Raw genomic sequence first — 19,079 nt, 5'->3', positions numbered from 1 at the left:
TACATTGCAATGACAGAGGCAATATGCACACGCTTAAACTCTTTCTGCATGTTACAAATAGTTATTATTGAACATAGAGTTTTTTGCATAGATCGGTTGACAAACTCACTGCTCCCTAGCTTATAAATGTTTACCTAATGTTACGAACATAAGTTTTTTTTTAATTTTTTTATTGCCTTTGTAGGCAGATAAGCATACGGCCCACCTGATGGTGAGTGGTTACCGTCGCCCATGGTCTTCAGCAACGCCAAGGGCAGAGCCTTGCTGCTGCCTACCGCTTAATATTCTCCACAAGCCTCGTTTGAAAAAGGACATGTCATAGCGCTCGGGAAACACCGTGGAGGGGAGCTCATTCCATAGCCGGATGGTACGTGGCAAAAAAGATCGCTGGAAACGCACTGTGGTTGACTGTAGTGGCTCTAGGTAGTATTTTTTTTTTTTTTTTTTTTTTTTTATTGCCTTTGTAGGCAGACGGGCATACGGCCCACCTGATGGTGAGTGGTTACCGTCGCCCATGGACTTCAGCAATGCCAGGGGCAGAGCCAAGCCGCTGCCTACCGCTTAATACTCTCCACAAGCCTCGCTTGAAGAAGGACATGTCATAGCGCTCGGGAAACACCGTGGAGGGGAGCTCATTCCATAGCCGGATGGTACGTGGCAAAAAAGATCTCTGGAAACGCACTGTGGATGACCGCAGTGGCTCCAGGTAGTATGGATGAACTCTACTCCGGTGGCGGGCGGTGCGATGGTAAAAACGAGATGCTGGTATCATCTCGAACAATTCCTCAGAGCACTCCCCATGGAACATACGGTACAAAATTCAGAGGGAACCGAAGTCCCTCCGCAGACCCAGAGGCTCCAAACGATCCGAGAGGATGGGATTATCGACAATCCGAACGGCCCTCCTCTGTATGGAGTCAAATGGAAGAAGCTGGTATTTGGGAGCCCCGGCCCAGAGATGGGAGCAGTACTCCATGCGAGGCCGGACTTGTGCTTTATAAAGCAAAAGTCTTTGTCCAGGCGTGAAGTACCGCTTCGCTCTGTTGAGGACTCCCAGCATTTTGGACGCCAACTTGGCTTTGCCTTCCAAATGACTCCGAAACTGGACATCGCTCGAAATGTCGACCCCAAGTATCCCGATACTCTCGGAAGGTTGCAGGGATACTCCTTGGAATTGCGGCGCCATGACAAAGGGGTCCTTCTTCGCAGTGAACGCGCAAACTTGTGTCTTTATCGGGTTGAATTGAACCAAGTTCAATTCACCCCATTCGGAGACTCGCCCCAGAGAGTTCTCCACTTCAGACACAAGTTTTGATCGTCTCTCTTGCACCATGCTCCGAGAGAGACTCTGATGGCCGATATATCGCGCATCCCCCGTGCTGTCATCCGCATAGCAATGTATGCCATCAATAGACAGCATGTCATTGATATACAGGATGAAAAGCGTGGGGGAGAGCACCGAACCTTGTGGAACGCCAGCGTTAATGGTCATGGTATCAGAGCAGTCACCGTCTACAACGACCGTGACGCTCCGCCCATCCAAAAAGCTAGCGATCCACTTGCAGAGACCCTCGGGGATTCCGTAAGATGGTAACTTCGATAGAAGTGCCCTATGCCAGACCCTGTCGAAGGCCTTCGCGATATCAAGGCTCACAGCAAGAGCCTCGCCCTTGCTCTCCAAGGCTTCAGCCCACCTGTGAGTAAGGTATACAAGAAGATCGCCAGCTGAGCGACCGTGACGGAAACCGTACTGTCGGTCACTGATCAGCTGGCGATCTTCAAGATACTTCAGGAGTTGTGTATTAATTATTCGCTCCATCACCTTGGAAAGCAAGGAAGTTATCGCGATAGGCCTGTAGCTCGATGGGTCCGACCGGTCACCCTTCTTGGGGATAGGGTGGACGTGGGCGGTCTTCCATGAAGACGGAACCCTGTTAGTGCAATAAGAGAGGCGATACAAACGCGTTAGCGCAGGTGTCAGCTCAGGGGCGCACGTTTTCAAAACCACTGCGGGGATGCCGTCTGGCCCACTCGACTTATGGACGTCCAGGAGTCGGAGCTCCCGCCTGACTGCACACTGTGTGAAGCAGATATCTGGCAGGGAGCTATCACACCGAGGGATGTTCGGTGGTGTGGCACCCCCGTCGTCCACAGTCGAGTTCGAGGCGAAGAGTTTGACCAGAAGGTCAGCCTTCTCTTTCGCGCTGTGGGCCAGATTGTCATCGGACTTGCGCAGTGGTGGGAGACTAGACCTGCAAAAGTTTCCTTCTGCAGCCTTGGCGAGCGACCAAAAAGCACGGCTCCCGGAGGGATAGCTCTTCAATCGCTCGCCAACTCTAGCGACGTGCTCCGACTTCGCCTTGGCAATAACCTTCTTGTAGGACCTAGAAGCGGCGTTATATTTCCGCCTTTCCTCTGAGATGTTAGGGTCCTGACGTCTCCTGGCACTATCCCATGCCACGTATGCGGACCGCTTGAGGTGTGCAGCATCCCTGCTGGCATTGTTATACCAGGGTCTGCTGCGACCCCCAACGGGCACTTCAGAGGACGGAATAAACAATTCCATCCCCTGGAGCACCACGTCTTTAAGACGGCCCGCACAGACGTCAGGATCAGCAGAGGAAAAGCAGAACCGCCCCCATGGGTAGGATGCGTAAAATTCACGCAATCCATCCCAATCTGCTGACATATACTTCCAAACTCTTCGATACCCGGTCGTCGTTCGACGACCAGGACGAGAGAGTGGTACGGCAGCACGGATAAGGCAGTGATCAGACGATCCAAGCGGAGCGTCGACCACCACACTGTATCCGGCTGGATCCGTGGTCAGCAGAAGGTCCAACAAAGAAGGTTCGTGCCCCTCGATATCTGGGACACGGGTGGGCTGTGTCACCAGCTGGGAGAAGCCGTAGGCCAAGGCGAAATCGTAGGCAGTCCGACCCGGGAGGTCAGTGGTTCTGGACCCCAACCACTCTTGGTGGTGAGCGTTAAAGTCTCCAAGAACCACCACCTCCGCAGATGGGTACTGCTCAAGCACGCGGTTAGTCCCCTCTTGCACATGCTCAAACAGAGCTGAACCTGCATCACTGCTGTGGGACCTGTACAGGCACGCGTAGATTCGGGTACAGCCCCCGTGATCTACGCGCAGCCACAAGAGGGACAGGTCCCGTTTTTCGAGGCCCCGAAGACGGCGACAACAGACATCAGCCCGGACGAATACGCACACCCCGGCTTTACGCAGGAAGTTGTGCTCCAATACGTAGCCGGGGTATTCAAGGTATGAGGTATCGTCCGGAGCAGATATCTGCGTCTCCGTTAAAAAAAGCAGGGCAGGCTGCGCCGTCTCAAGGTGGTGGTGTACGGCGTCAAGGTTGCTATGTAGGCCCCTGACATTGCTGAAATCCACATTAAATGTGGAATGGGGAACCGCCTGTAAAACCCTTTTCTTTTTTTTCGACTTCATTAATTATGTTGTTATATTTCTGGAGAGTAGGATTAGGAGAGGTAGGATGTTGGAGGTGAGATCGAGGCAACACCTGAGTGAAGCGCGGAACATAGTACGTGCTCGACCACGGGTTGCGTGAGAGACTGACGCAGGGCATGGAAGGGCCCCCAGTCCACTCTGCGTGCGATCGCCGGGATCCACTCCGGTCTCCGACTCCGGCACGACGACCGCACGACAGGATTTTGCACCGGTTGGCGGGACAGCTTCCCGGGGCGGAGTTTAGTAGAGACACCCGGGTTCAGGTCCCCTACTGACCGGCGGGCGGCAGCGGATACCGTTTCACTGGGTCTCCCTATACCCCCGTCAAACAATCACGCCCCGTGAGCTCGCACGCACGTCTGCTCCGCATGTTCCAGGCGTCACCAAGACTCACCCCCAGCAAGGAAGGGGAAAGGGAAGGAATAGAACTGGCTCTCCAACCCACACGCCGGAACACAGCTAGGCTATTTGGCGGCGGACTCTAGTTGGAGGGTGGTCGCCAGCCAGTCGGACTAGGTCCTACCACCGGTTATGTTTTCGGCTCCCGTTTAGCACCACCCAGGGGTCACTTGTAGGGAATCGCGGGTTAAACCTACGGAAGCGGGAAGCACCAACCCCCGAAGTATGGATGAACTCTACTCCAGTGGCGGGCGGTGCGATGGTAAAAACGAGACGTTGGTATCATCTCGAGCAATTCCTCAGAGCACTCCCCATGGAACATGCGGTACAAAATACAGAGGGAACCGAAGTCCCTCCGCAGACCCAAACGATCCGTGAGAATGGGATTATCGACAATCCGAACGACTCTCTTCTGTATGGAGTCAAATGGAAGAAGATGGTATTTGGGAGCCCCAGCCCAGAGATGGGAGCAGTACTCCACGCGAGGCCGGACTTGTGCTTTATAGAGCAAAAGTCTTTGTCCAGGCGTGAAGTACCTCTTGGCTCTGTTGAGGACTCCCAGCATTTTGGACGCCAACTTGGCTTTGCCTTCCAAATGACTCCGAAATTGGACATCGTTCGAAATGTCGACCCCAAGTATCCCGATACTCTCGGAAGGTTGCAGGGATACTCCTTGGAATTGCGGCGCCATGACAAAGCGGCCCCTTCTTCGCAGTGAACGCGCAAACTTGTGTCTTTATCGGGTTGAATTGAACCAAGTTCAATTCACTATTCCATCCCATTCGGAGACTCGCCCCAGAGAGTTCTCCACTTCAGACACAAGTTTTGATCGTCTCTTGCACCATGCTCCGAGAGCGACTATGATGGCCGATATATCGCGCATCCCCCGTGCTGTCATCCGCATAGCAATGCATGCCATCAATAGACAGCATGTCATTGATATACAGGATGAAAAGCGTGAGGGAGGGCATCGAACCTTGTGGAACGCCAGCGTTAATGGTCATGGTATCAGAGCAGTCACCGTCTACAACGACCGTGATGCTCCTCCCATCCAAGAAGCTAGCGATCCACTTGCACCCTCGGGGATTCCGTAAGATGGTAACTTCGATAGAAGTGCCCTATGCCAGTGTTAACATTCTCCTCAACAACACTTAAGTTTTAATTGTATAAGCAATACAGCTATCCTCATTACCAATGTTTGCAGCTAAAACAAACAATGTATTCATATAAAGAGGCCTGACTATGCTTACTTTCAATTCTTGCAAGGTCTGAATATTCTAAGGAAATATTACACTGAGTTCCATGATGAAGGAATCAAAGGGGGTCATATTATGTATAATCAAAATAAAACCTGAGGAACCAATTGTTTTGTAAAATTATTGGTGATGTTTTAATTGGGAGCATTTACTGGCATATATTTTACCTACTTAACTACCAACCAAGTTCTGCTGTAAAAAAGTCATATTTAATAGCTTGAAAAGTCAGACAACTGATTTACAATACAATTGAAACTTCAACTTCGTATCTCAAGTTGGGGTCAGCATTTAATTTGTGATCTATGTTGACTTCAGTGACCAATTCATACCAGGAAGTTGAACTCAAACAATAAACTAGAGCATAGATTAGGATTCTCTAGCACATTCAAATTGGATTATGTGAGAAGAATAATAATTGAATGAAGAACTAAATTATTTTTTCTCTTATTTCTCCAAACATTTACTTGAAATAATATTTGGTCTGATATACAGGTCTATGTGGGTGCATTGTCTCCACAATATGAAGCCCTATCAGTGGAAGCTTCGAAACAAACAAGCTCAGAGGAAATCGTAACCTGCATCACTGAAAAACTAAACCTCAATGATGGATCTGGAGGGCCATATGAATTGGCTGAGGTCTGTAACATATTTTAGTTGAAGTAACTAACCCTAGTTATGTTTCATTTTATTTCCCTACTCCATACATACATACTTATGTGTTTTATAAAAAAAGCAGATGAGTATAAAATTTTTGTAACTTTAAAAACTGTTTGATAACATTTATATATCTCAATTGCATTATTTCTTAGTCTTCAAACTGCACAAGATGATGCTACTGCACAGCATACACAGTAAAGATGGGTGCACCTATTGTATGGGCTTAGAATATGACCTGCCATTGAATTATACTTATTATTACCTAATAGGTGGTTGGAGATACTGTCAGCGGCGAATGCAAGGAAAGGCGGCTCGGACCTAATGAATCTCCCGTTGCGGTTATGCTTCTATGGCCAAAGAATAAATCCACAGGCCAATACAACAGGTAGGAAATACTTTTATGTTAAAATGCCGAAATATGATTGGTAAAACGGGACATGTAACATTCATAAAATTCATATTTTAGTGAAAACTTCTTAATATTATTATGATTTGTAATTTGATGAAACGAAAAAGCGACATTGAAAACACAAACAAACTGATACATTACATATTACCATCCAACACGCGTATACTGCAGACATTTTCTTTGCTTATTATGTACCCATAAAGATTGATGATTCAAAAATCGTTTTGTGATCAACCTGTAAAAATTTCATTAGTTGTTTTTGTGAACTTCATAATGATACCCCGTTTATTGTAGTACAGTACCATAATAAATTTAAATATTGTTAATTATATAACTAACCATGTAAATATAGTAAACATTATACACTCGGTCAGTTGTTGTGACATGATACCTCAGCATACCTTAGTATAAGCATTAAAGTACCTAAAAATCATAATTATAAAGATAAGTCCTGTTTCTCAAGACTCATTGTGAACAAATTCTTTTAAACGAAGAATAGTACCTAACTAACTTTACTTTTATCTTTTTTTTTATTGCTTAGAAGGGTGGACGAGCTCACAGCATCTGGTGTTAAGTGGTTACTGGAGCCCATAGACATCTACAACGTAAATGCGACACTCAGCTTGAGATACAAGCTCTAAAGTCTCAAGTATAGTTACAACGGCTGCCCCACCCTTCAAGCTGAAACGCATTACTGCTTCACGGCAAAAATAGGCAGGGTGGTGGTACCTACTCGTGCGGACTCACAAGAGGTCCTACCACCAGTAAATCTATTTTCATTTAATTGTTAATAATATCTTCTACATTTTAAACTGTAACATTATATATAACATGTAATTTAATCAGACAAATCAGACGGCCAGTAGGTATAGTTTTTCTGTTACAAATAGGTTTACGTAAATATTTACGTTACAAAGTGTAATGCGTCTTCAAAGCCGCAGACTGAAATGCGATTACGTGATTAACGGCCACCCATCAAGGACTGAACGCGGTTACCATCACCTCTTATTGATTAATACGACACATCAGAACCGAAGCGCAACAAGTCTGAACCAAGCACTTTTTCTAAACGGTTTTAAAGTAAAGTACTTTAAGGTATACACATACACATAGCTAGCGAATATAATAATATATCGAGGCGACATTTTTCCAACTTTACCGGAGAGCCATTCAAAATTTAAAATTTGGAAAAAGTATAAAAAAATTTTTTTTAGCTATGTAAATGGAGTAAACTTAATTGAAGTCCAATTAAAAACGTCGATCTGGTGATGCTAATACCAAATAAAACGCACCTTTAATTACTAAGATAAATGTTACGTTTTAAGCGAAATGTCGCTTAACTCCTTGACTGCCATGCCGGTCACCGGTGCCCTACGCGGCGCACTGAAGTAACTATATCGATTTCTGTTACCAATGCCTACCTATACCTTCGTTTGTTTTTAATGTATGTTTTAAAAATATATTCATTCTTAGTATCTTCGGATTCGCTTTTCTCAGAGCCTACTAGATATTCCGGCGTCTCAGTAACGTAATCACTACATAGTAAAAAACAAAGTCACTTTCTCTGTCCCTATATCTGTCCCTATGTATGCTTAAATCTTTAAAACTAGGCAACGGATTTTGATGCGGTTTTTTTTTAATAGATAGAGTGATTGAAGAGGAAGCTTTATATGTATAATAACATCCATTAAATAGTGGAGAAATCAATAATAAATTACAGTTTCCGAAGCGAAGCGAGGAAGGGTCGCTAGTTCGACATAATTCAGTGCGCCACGTAGGGCACCGGTGACCTATACGGCAGTCAAAGGGTTAAACCAAATAACCTTTTACCCCTCCATATGTATTTTATACTGCATTCCATAGCAATTAAAACCATCAGACAAATTCGTATCGCAGATAAGGCTCTCGTTGAAGGAATTTGAACAATTTTTTTATCCTTTTGTCATTACGAATCCTCCTGATCCATTAACGGTGCTTTTAGGCACCACAAGCACCGGTCACCGTCCTAGTCGAACCCGTCGCTTGCGTCGAAGGGCTCGACGAACGAATTAACCCATAGATACAGCCCACTGAGTTTCTCGCCAGATCTTCTCAGTGGGTCGCGTTTCCGATCCGGTGGTAGATTCTGCGACGCACTGCTCTTGCTAGGGTTAGTGTTAGCAACACTCCGGTTTGAATCCCGCGAGCTCACCTACACACGTTAGAGTGAAACTGAAATAGTCTCTCAAGGCTATCAGCATAGCTAGGAAAAAAAACCATTTTCTATCTGAACGTAAAAAGCGTTTAAACAAAACTTTCGATCTCTGAAAAAATACTTAACATGTTATGTTCGATCCCATATTCATTCAAAGTTTTCTTTAGCCTCTATAAGCCTTTTTTTAGGTAGTCACCGACTGATGGTTGAAATCTTTGAAACCGGAGCGTATGACTGCTTCACGACAGGAATACAAAGTGCGTGTTGTTATAAAGTAAAAAAGTAAAATTATTTGAACCATCTATTCTACTGGATCCATTTTTGCCTATTTGACCATGGAACCCTATAAATACGTAATTTTGAGTTGACAATTTAAAACTGCACAGATTTATCGCTTTAGATATTTTGATATAGCTAACGTCATACTATGATCCATATAAAATTATTATGACTATTTTGTTATAAAGATTAATTCAAGATCATTGTTAGGAAGCGATGTTACGCAATTCTTGAGCTATTGTATTCCACACAAGTGTGCTCCCGGGAATTCATAGGCACTTTAAAACCATAGCTTATAACAGAAGAACACGTTCCAATTGTTTTGTTTTATTTTTATTTATTTTTATTGCTTAGATGGGTGGACGAGCTCACAGCCCACCTGGTGCTAAGTGGTTACTGGAGCCCATAGACATCCACAACATAAATGCGCCACCCACCTTGAGATATAAGTTCTAAGGTCTCAAGTCGGCCGTCTGGTGTAGTGGTAAGTGACATGGTCACTACATAAGGGGGTCGCGGGTTCGAATCCCGCCAAGGGAAGATATTTGTATGATAAATATAAATGTCTTTTCCAGGGTTATGGATGTATATTAAATATATGTATCTGTATAATAAAAATCTTATATTTATTTCCGTTATCTGGTACCTGTAACACAAGTTCTTTACGAACTTATCACGGGACCAGTTAACGTGGCGTGGTTGTTAGTAAATATTTATTTATTTATTTATTTAAGTCTAGTTACAACGGCTGCCCCACCCTTCAAATCGAAACGCATTACTGCTTCACGGCAGAAATAGGCAGGGTGGTGGTACACACCCGCGCGGACTCACAAGAGGTCTTACCACCAGTTCTTTCGTTATAGACATTAGGTAGACAAACGCACAGACAAAAATTGCAATCGTTTTGTTCTACGTATAAAATGAATCGAATGTTTTCTTAGTACGTTTAAAATGGTAGTTAACACTTTTTCAATAGTGCTAAATCAGGCTGTGTCGTGTAATTATCTCGTTCCGGTAATTACGTAGCAGTGATACGTCTAACCTTGCTTCGATACACCTGCATCTCGATCGACCGCACACTTATTTACCTCCCGCAGCGTCCGCTCATTCTTATACGTGTCTTGTCACTACAATACTATTCGCAAACTATTTGTACAATGCTCTTTTGCATTGCGATGACTCACTTATTGTTTTGCATCCATTCGAATATGGTAGTTTTACATACTTGTATCCTTGTAACTGTTAATAGTTAATTACGTAGCTTTGTTCCGATCGTTAATCATTTTATTCAACATATAACATATTATGTTCTATTTTCTTGTCTCAAACCGTTCACGCGCTATCGAGTATCGTATTAATCAAGTATACTGTAACAAAATTAGCGTGTTGTTTACTGTTAGTTGCTAAATGAAGGGCCACAAACAGTGATTGGGAGTAAAGCCCCACTCGTTTAATGACTCACTCTTCCTGCCGCAGCCGCGTGATAACACCGTCTCCATCCTGCCAATCAAACTGAAACATTGCTGTGAGATCAAAAATGGACGCCAAAAATATACCGCCACTCGCAAATATTTAAATTTCGTCATCATTATAAAAATATGACTCAAAAGTAAATTATTTTTAGACTATTAATAGACTTCAATGATAAGCTCGCGTTGAAAGTTCGCATTTTATTTTCAGATTCTATCTCCGCGAAAAAATACAAGACGAGCCATGGATGGAGAATTTTTCGGTGGATCCGCAGCTGATAAAGGACTACTTCCAGAGGTTCCTGTACCAGCCGAAGGACAGAGAGTACCCCGACCTGTGCCAGCTGCCTGAGCTCAACGAGCAGACCCTGCTCGATAATTTGAGAGCCAGATTCGCGGCCGGGTACATCTACACATATGTCGGCTCGATATTAATAGCACTCAACCCGTTCAAGTTTTATCCAATATACAATCCGAAATATGTGAAATTGTATCAAAACAAACGGATCGGGTCGAGTCTGCCGCCCCACATATTTGCCGTAGCCGACGCAGCGTATCACTGTATGCTCCGCGAAAGGACTAATCAATGTATAGTGATCAGTGGTGAAAGTGGTTCGGGTAAAACAGAAAGCACCAACTTCCTTCTGCATCATCTAACTGCGCTGAGTCAGAAGGGTTCGCACGGCAGTGGTGTCGAGCAGACAATTTTAAGTGCAGGACCTGTGCTAGAAGCCTTCGGTAACGCGAAGACCGCCCATAACAACAACTCGAGTCGATTCGGTAAATTTATTCAGGTGAATTACAAGGAAAATGGCATGGTTCACGGTGCTGTGGTGCAGAAATACTTACTGGAAAAGTCGAGAATATGCAGCCAGGGTCGCAACGAGAGGAATTATCACGTATTTTATTACTTATTGGCGGGTGCTTCGGAACAGGAGAGAGAACAGTTACATTTACTCAGTGTGGACAAGTACAACTATTTATCAAAGACCGGTTGTAGTGATGTGCCTGGTACGGATGAACAGTATGAGTTCTCACGTCTGAAACAATCCATGGAGATGGTGGGCTTCACCATGGACAAACAGCGGAGGTTATTTGCTGTTCTCTCAGCAGTTCTGTTATTAGGTGAGTCTTATCTAAAAATAGTTTGAAGTGGTTCAAAATTATGAGGCGTTCTTAAAAACTGAATAGAGCACTAATTCTCTTATCGTCTGATAAAGATAGTGGCTAATTATTGATAAAAAAAAATATGACGTGGTAATTGTATTAAATATGTTTTTTGTGGAATATAGATTAATGTGTTAAGCGCTAGGCAGCGCCTGGCTCTAAACTTGACGTCCATGAGCGACAGTAACCACTTACCATCAGATGGTCCGTGTGCTCGTCTGTGTTCGGCCAAAAAACAAAATAAAAAAATATACTGTTATAAAACGAACATGCTATTTAACACGTTTATGGCTATAGTTTTTTAATATGTTTTATGTATTATATTCTCATCGCAATTCTAAAGAACATAAAATCAATTAATTAATACGAGCTAATGTATATGTCGTTCCTTCATCTAACCTTAAAAGAAAGCTCCAAAACAAACATAACTGTAACTTGAAACGTTTTAACTATTTGAAATTTTTCTAACTTTGAAACTTTTTGATTTGAAAATTTTATCAATGAATGAAACAGTCCTATATTTTTGTCTCCTAAAAAAGTTCCACATAAAAATATGGTTATAAATTTTATCTTAAGTGTGTACACAATGGTTATTTATAACGTTTAAATCATAGAGTTGGCTTCGAATGTTATTAATGAGCAGATAAGAAGAGACGTAAGATAGGAAGGACGTAAATTTTCAATGCCAGAGTACAATCAATACACCTCGTTTTTAACCAAAAATGTTTTGTTATTTAATATTCTAGTTTATCTAATTTCTGTTTTTTTTTATTTCCTATTGCTACATGTGTAAAATAGCATACAGCCCAACTAGTGTTAAAAGATTGTGGGGAGCGAGAAACCATAACCTACTTTGAGACATATGATTATAAGTAGCTTCTATAGCTTCTATGGCTTCTAGTCTAACCCTTGACGTGGCTAACTTATGGACCAAACATGGACCAAATGCACATCTGTTTCCAAAAGCAATAAATAAATTTAAATGTTTCACTAGTATTATTATAACAGCCACTATTCTACTGTTTACTGTAACACAAATGACTGCATTCCGGTAAAAATGACCATCCAACCATTGAGGTACACTATACAACCTTTTGAAATAAACATTTTTTATTATGTCTGTGTAGTTTATATCAAACACCATCATATAGATTTCATTTCAATATAACAACTACATGTATCTCAACCACAGGTAATGTAGAGTTTCAACCCCAACGAAAATCATATCATCACGATGAAGCTGTAGGTGTGAAAAACCCAGAAGTTGTATCCCTCATATCATCATTACTGCGAGTCAAACAGGAAACCTTATTAGCAGCCCTCACATCAAAACGTGCCAGAGCTTCCGGAGAGACCCTTGTTATCAACTACAGGTAAATTATATTTTGTAATGAGTTAGTATGAGTAATTTTTTAAATAGAAAATTAGAAACTAATTTTAAACTATTGATTTGAATTAAATAAATAAATAATAAACTTTATATCTTTTGTTATACTGTTGATAGAAATACTTATTCTGAGACACATCTCCTTAGTTATGTTGGTGAGAAAATACTTAAAAAATTCTTTAAAAAGAAGATGATGTAAGACTTTTAGCGGTGAAGAATAATATGTGAACTATCTAGTGTCTGTGCAGATGAATATGTATGGTGGTCATTTATTATTCAGCACAATACATATTATATTGGTATTTGTGAAAATAGACATGGCTTCTTAGTTTTTCTGCAGAATGCATATACATACAATGTTTTTTAAATTCCAACCGTTTTACAGAGTGGATTGCTTAAAATTATTAGAAGTAACTACAAAGGGCTATGGGTTAAGCTACTGGCCGTACGTAGATCTTAAATAATATGTTTGATAAAAGATTAATTGCGCAGGTTACCGGAAGCGATAGCAACGCGCGATGCTATGGCAAAATGTCTGTACGGAGCTCTGTTTGATTGGATCGTTATGCAAGTTAACCACGCGTTGCTGTCTAAGAAGGACACGCTCAGAGAACATCAAGGGAACAGTATAGGTATGTGTTATTCAGTTCAATTTGTATTAGAGATAAATTAATTATTAACATCTAATAAGATTAAGAGCATGCAACATTTTAAATTTTATCAGCATAGAACTGTACATGTAATATTTTATGTTCAAAAATGAATAAATATTATTATTATATATGTCACATAATTGAGAAATATAATGTAGATTTATTATATAATAAAAGTTTATTATTACATTACAATAAATTTAAAACACATTTATCTTTGAGTTGGCAAAAATTATTATATTTTTATATCCTAACAAAAGTGTGAAACATATAATATATTTTTTCCACACTGGACCTTCCATGTGATTTGTCACACAACATCAAATAGGTACCTACTGTTAAAAATATCTGTAAAAATAACAACCAAAATAAGTTTGCAATATATATTTAAATGGTGTAAAAAATGAAGAAAGTGTGTATAATGCCAATAAACATGTGGCTATCCCTCTTACGCACGATCACCTGAATTAAACATCACGAGTATTTTTTTTCAACCACCGCTACTACATTTATCCATAGAATAAATTAACACTTCTATATTTAACTTCTCAGGCGTCCTCGACATATTCGGGTTCGAAGATTTCGGTCCCAGCAACAGCTTCGAGCAACTGTGTATCAACTACGCGAACGAGCACCTCCAATACTATTTCAACCAGCACGTGTTCAAGTACGAGCAGGAGGAGTACCGGAGGGAGGGCATCCGGTGGACAGACATCGGGTTCTCTGACAACACAGGATGCTTGCAGCTCATCGAGGGGAAACTCAACGGGTTGCTGTCTATTTTGGATGATCAGTGCAAGTGTGTATTTTTTATTGATACATTCATAAACTTACTTTAGTGAAGATTTACCTAGAAGAAGAATACCTTAACGTTGATCTCCCTGTCCAATTTGAAACTTAGTCTTTTTTTTAATTGCTTATTGCTTAGATGGGTGGACGAGCTCACAGCCCACCTGGTGTTAAGTGGTTACTGGAGCCCATAGACATCTACAACGTAAACGCCACCCACCTTGAGACATAAGTTCTAAGGTCTCAGGTATACTTACAACAGCTGCCCCACCCTTCAAACTGAAACTCATTACTGTTTCATGGCATAGCATCAAATAAGGGTGATGGTACCTACCTGCGCGGACTCTCAAAAGGTCCTACCACCAGTACAGTCTCCATTGTACTTGGATAAATACTATCCTTCAAACTGGAACATTTGGTTTCTCCGTTGCAGAACAACAAACCAGACATGCATTCGTGCTGTATGACAGGACATTGAACAAAATTTGTAAAAAAAAATGCTGAGATATGAACAGAATTTATTTGTTTAAGCTTCCCGTGGGCGACGAACGAGACGCTTCTGCAAAAGTTCAACTCTGTGCACGAAAACAATCCGTTCTACGAGAAACCGCAACGTCGGGAGCCGGCCTTCGTCGTGAGACATTACGCCGGCAGGGTCAAATATCAGGTTCATTAAATTGTTACGATCATATCTCAAGTATATAAGTCTGCCTGAAATAATCTTTCCGTAAACTTTCAACATCTGATTATGGAGGCGAGCTTACGATTACACGAACGCTCTTTTGAATATATTTACGGACATAGCTCTGCATTTTGAGATGGCATGAATATTTTATTGATAGTGTAAAAGCCTTTCGACTGTAGCTATTAATTAGAAGATACTGGTATGCGATTTTGGCCTTTTCGCGCTTAGCATTAGTATTATCTCCTATATTCGAACCTAGTTTCTTAATTCCTAACTAACGGGCCTATTCGGAGATAAGTGGATAATGGAAACTATGGATATCTTGTACGGAATAGAGAAGTTTGTCAAGTTAGGCAACTGTTTTGAAAATTAAAAAAACAGAACATAATGAATGAAGCCCATTATCCGAGTATTTTATTTGATCTATTTGTGTTTTGTTCAAATACTCGTAATTATTATAACAAGCAAAACGAACCTAACGTAAAAAAATATGAAGTTTTTTTTTTTTTTTTTCAAAGAAAGCATCGTTGTTGGTTTCACCATTAAATGAAGCATTAACATGAAAGCGCGAATGCACTGCACATATTTTATTTTAAATATTTAATTATAATTTACAGGTCACAGCGATGCGGGAGAAAAATCTAGATCTAATGCGGCAAGACATCGTAAGCGTACTCAAAAATTCATCGCTGGCGTTTGTGAGGGAATTAGTCGGAGTGGATCCCGTAGCTGTGTTCCGATGGGCCATTGTACGAGCATTTTTCAGGTATAAATAACGTTCCTAAACACGCAATAATAAATAGCTTGACAAAGCAGATACATGTCCCTGGTCGAGCACGAGGATAGGAGTGAAGGAAGTGAAGTCGTCGTGGCTTAAAGGATAAGATGTCCGGTGCATTCGTATATAACGATGCACCGGTGTTCGAATCCCGCAGGCGGGTACTAATTTTTATAATAAAATAGGTACTTAACAAATGTTCACGACTGACTTCCACAGTGAAGGAATAAAATCGTGAAAAAAAAATCAAAAAAAAATCTAATTTGCGTAATTACTGGTGGTAGGACCTCTTGTGAGTCCGCACGAGTAGGTACCACCACCCTGCCTATTTCTGTCGTGAAGCAGTAATGAGTTTCGGTTTGAAGGGTGGGACAACCGTGGTCACTATACTGAGACCTTAGAACTTATATCTCAAGGTGGGTGGCGCATTTACGTTGTAGATGTCTATGGGCTCCAATAACCACTTAACACCAGGTGGGCTGTGAGCTCGTCCACCCATCTAAGCAATAAAAAAATAGTTTGGCTGGCCCCATTGCCTCCTGATTACTTAAAGCTCCGATTAATGCTTTAGCTTTAGAAACTGTCTAACCATTTACAAAAATTTAATTAAATTCTTCCATTGAAATGTTTTAGAAGGCAGTGTGTAATCGTAACGCGTCTTTTTTTTTTCTAGGGGCTATTTTGCTTTCTTAGAAGCAGGTAGGAGGCATCGAGTCCAAAGAGTGGACGGTGCTCCGAGAATGCCACGAGCTTCGATACACGCCCACAACGATAGTATAATCAAGTAAGTTTCTTTTTTTAATTTAATTATTAAGTTTTAATTGCATTCAATGAAAATATTTCCCAGAAATTTTTAGCTTCAGATCAACTAACTTGCAAACGATTCAATTTGATTAACGTCTGAAAGGCATGAAGTTGTTATTTATTCATTACATTCTTAGTTCAATAATGAAAATGTTTTAAGATTTTTACTTCGTGTTTGAACTGACATTATGCTATTTTTCGACTTATTATTACCCGAAACGACACTGAATAATAAGTTTATAAATACGATAAATGTTTTATTTACTTATATACATATAAAAGCTTTTGTGCGAGCGAAGTTATGTGACGTAATGATATGTCTTGTTGCTCAGCCAACTGGTGACAGTATCATCAATCAATCTCGCAATCAACCGAATTGCGTAAGTCACCGTATTTACGGCATGCTTTATTTAATGTTCCTTGTGCACTTCGAGCATGTAACGATGTTTAGTCGATGTATCACACTCTGTTGCGTCTTTTTTTTTTTGTTCGGGCTATAATTAGTTGACTGTGTACGAAAGTCTTTATATTTTTGTTCTAACTAGGTTGCCTTTAGTTTGGGTAACGTCGCCACACAGCAAACTAAACGATTTCGCGTCCGTCAACCTTGTTGTGCAGTCGGTACGTTGCGCATTGTCTGTTGAACGTCATTAATTTTGTAAATCTCCCCTTCTCGCCGGACGTTAAGAACGCCGCACCGAACGGCGAGTAGAGCACGCGACGCTCCGTCCCGGACCAACCACGAGAGTAGAGGGAAAGAGACGCAGAGCTCGTCCCGCGTCGGAGGGAAAGGGACAAAGAGTTACAGGACCGCCGAGACGCGAACGAGACGGATCGATCGCGAACGGGACGAGCGCGCCTTCGACGACGGCGATGTGTTGCAGCGCGCCAACCTCATCGTCATGTACGCGCCCCCACCCACCGCACCCCCCCGCGCGCACGCATCCAACAATAATAGCTCACGGGCGCCGTCCCACTGCGAGATATGGTCCCGCCGCATACGATGTGATAAAACAAAATATTCTAAAGTCAACTCAAATTGATTTTTTTTTTTATTGCTTAGATGGGTGCTCACAGCTCACCTGGTGCTAAGTGATTACTGGAGCCGATAGACATCTACAACGTAAATGCCGCCACCCACCCTGAGATATGAGTCCTAAGGTCTTAGTATAGTTACAACGGCTGCCCCACCCTTCAAACCGAAACGTATTACTGCTTCACAGCAGAAATAGGCTGGGTGGTGGTACCTACCCGTGCGGACTCACTCACAAGAGGTTCTACCACCAGTAAGTGATGTGAATAATAGTTTAACGGGTAATTTTATTAAGTTCAGCATTTCGACTTGGTGGCTACCCTCAGATGTTCAAATGAGTATATACAAAATTTAAAATCACTGATTTAATACAAATTAATCTAATTCTATTTTAAATTACCTAATAAACAAAATAGTAGACAAAGATAGCGAACAAAAATCATATTTCAAAGTATCCTGTAAGTAATGGTTTGTTTGGTGGTTTGTTGTTTTCAATATTGTATGCGTCTGGTCACTATCTCCCTCCCGTACCGCGTAATTATTTTAACAAAAGCCTGTCCAATTTTCGGTAGGCTTGAACTATTATAATTATTTCATGTCGCGTTTCATGATGAGAAATTGAAGAATTTTTACGAAAGTTCTAGCCAAAACTACGAAGTTTATAAAAGAGCGATTTATTGTTAGATGAAAAAGTGTGTCAATGGGGTTGATTCATTTCATTCAGTTGTTTCGTGGTGACGGCTTTGTTTTTGTATATGTGTTTCTGCCGCTTTTTATGTAAACCTTTTCTTATTTAGTGGTGTTACGTTTAATACTATTATTATTATATTGGCCTTTTATTATTATTTTGTATTATATAAAACAAACTGAAATTTCAATTAATCGATAGTTCAGTGTGTTATTGATACATGTTTAAAATTTATTACAATAATAACACCAAAAAAGTTTAATAGTCAATTAACTAACGTACATACTTACATTTTAAATCAATAGCATGTTTATAAAAAAAAATGATATTAAACAAATGGATTGGGATTGGGTGTATGTATATTAATCATTGGTTGGATATATCAAATCCTATAAAACCTATAAAAATGTTTGCTTACAAAAGTTAAAGTGTCGGTTTGTGATTTCTTTAAAAACCGTGATACATTGTATATTGATGAGGCATTAAATGTTAACGCAGGAAGAACAAATCGTTCAGACCACGTGAACGCGCGAAGAAAGGTCTTAAGAATCTGCAGAGCGTGAAAACGTTGGCGGGCAGGATCGCCGTGCCCGCCGGGAAGCGGAAGCAGCCGATGACCGTCGCCGCACAGTTCCAGCACTCGCTCGCCGCGCTCATGGAGACCTTGAACCAAGCGAATCCATTCTTCATTAGGTAATATTGTACTCTCTCATACTATCAACCACTAAACACGAAATAGTATTTTTAGGAATTTTAATTGATATAAAATGGCATTCAAATTGCGCAATGATAAGCACATCTTCCAAACACATGTCACACTTTTTTTTTATTGCTTAGATGGTTGGACGAACTCACAGCCCATCTGGTGTTAAGTGGTTACTGAAGCCCATAGACATTTACAACATAAATGCGCCACCCACCTTGAGATATTAGTTCTAAGGTCACACA

General features: G+C 41.4%; 1 protein-coding gene across 5 annotated transcripts in view; it reads left to right on the top strand.

Annotated features, from left to right (window-relative positions):
• The window catches only part of LOC101742699 (unconventional myosin-IXAa), a 43,762-nt gene that overhangs the window by 1,350 nt on the left and 23,333 nt on the right, over window positions 1-19,079 (top strand). The window contains exons 2-12 of one of the 5 annotated variants that reach the window (XM_012693356.4): window positions 5,632-5,775; window positions 6,066-6,181; window positions 10,359-11,272; window positions 12,507-12,687; window positions 13,194-13,333; window positions 13,907-14,153; window positions 14,675-14,810; window positions 15,446-15,594; window positions 16,280-16,390; window positions 17,099-17,314; window positions 18,630-18,824. In XM_012693356.4, coding sequence (XP_012548810.1) covers window positions 5,632-5,775; window positions 6,066-6,181; window positions 10,359-11,272; window positions 12,507-12,687; window positions 13,194-13,333; window positions 13,907-14,153; window positions 14,675-14,810; window positions 15,446-15,594; window positions 16,280-16,390; window positions 17,099-17,314; window positions 18,630-18,824 — 2,549 coding nt within the window. Of the gene's footprint in view, window positions 1-5,631; window positions 5,776-6,065; window positions 6,182-9,535; window positions 10,288-10,358; window positions 11,273-12,506; window positions 12,688-13,193; window positions 13,334-13,906; window positions 14,154-14,674; window positions 14,811-15,445; window positions 15,595-16,279; window positions 16,391-16,742; window positions 16,791-17,098; window positions 17,315-18,629; window positions 18,825-19,079 lie in introns of those variants that run through there. The other 4 variants (XM_021350197.3, XM_004929715.5, XM_062674721.1 and 1 more) reach the window with 4 other exon arrangements.

This window comes from Bombyx mori, chromosome 21 (genome assembly GCF_030269925.1).
Source record: "Bombyx mori chromosome 21, ASM3026992v2".
In the NCBI taxonomy this organism is placed as follows: domain Eukaryota; kingdom Metazoa; phylum Arthropoda; class Insecta; order Lepidoptera; family Bombycidae; genus Bombyx; species Bombyx mori.
This window is presented reverse-complemented; position numbering and strand designations above follow the sequence as displayed.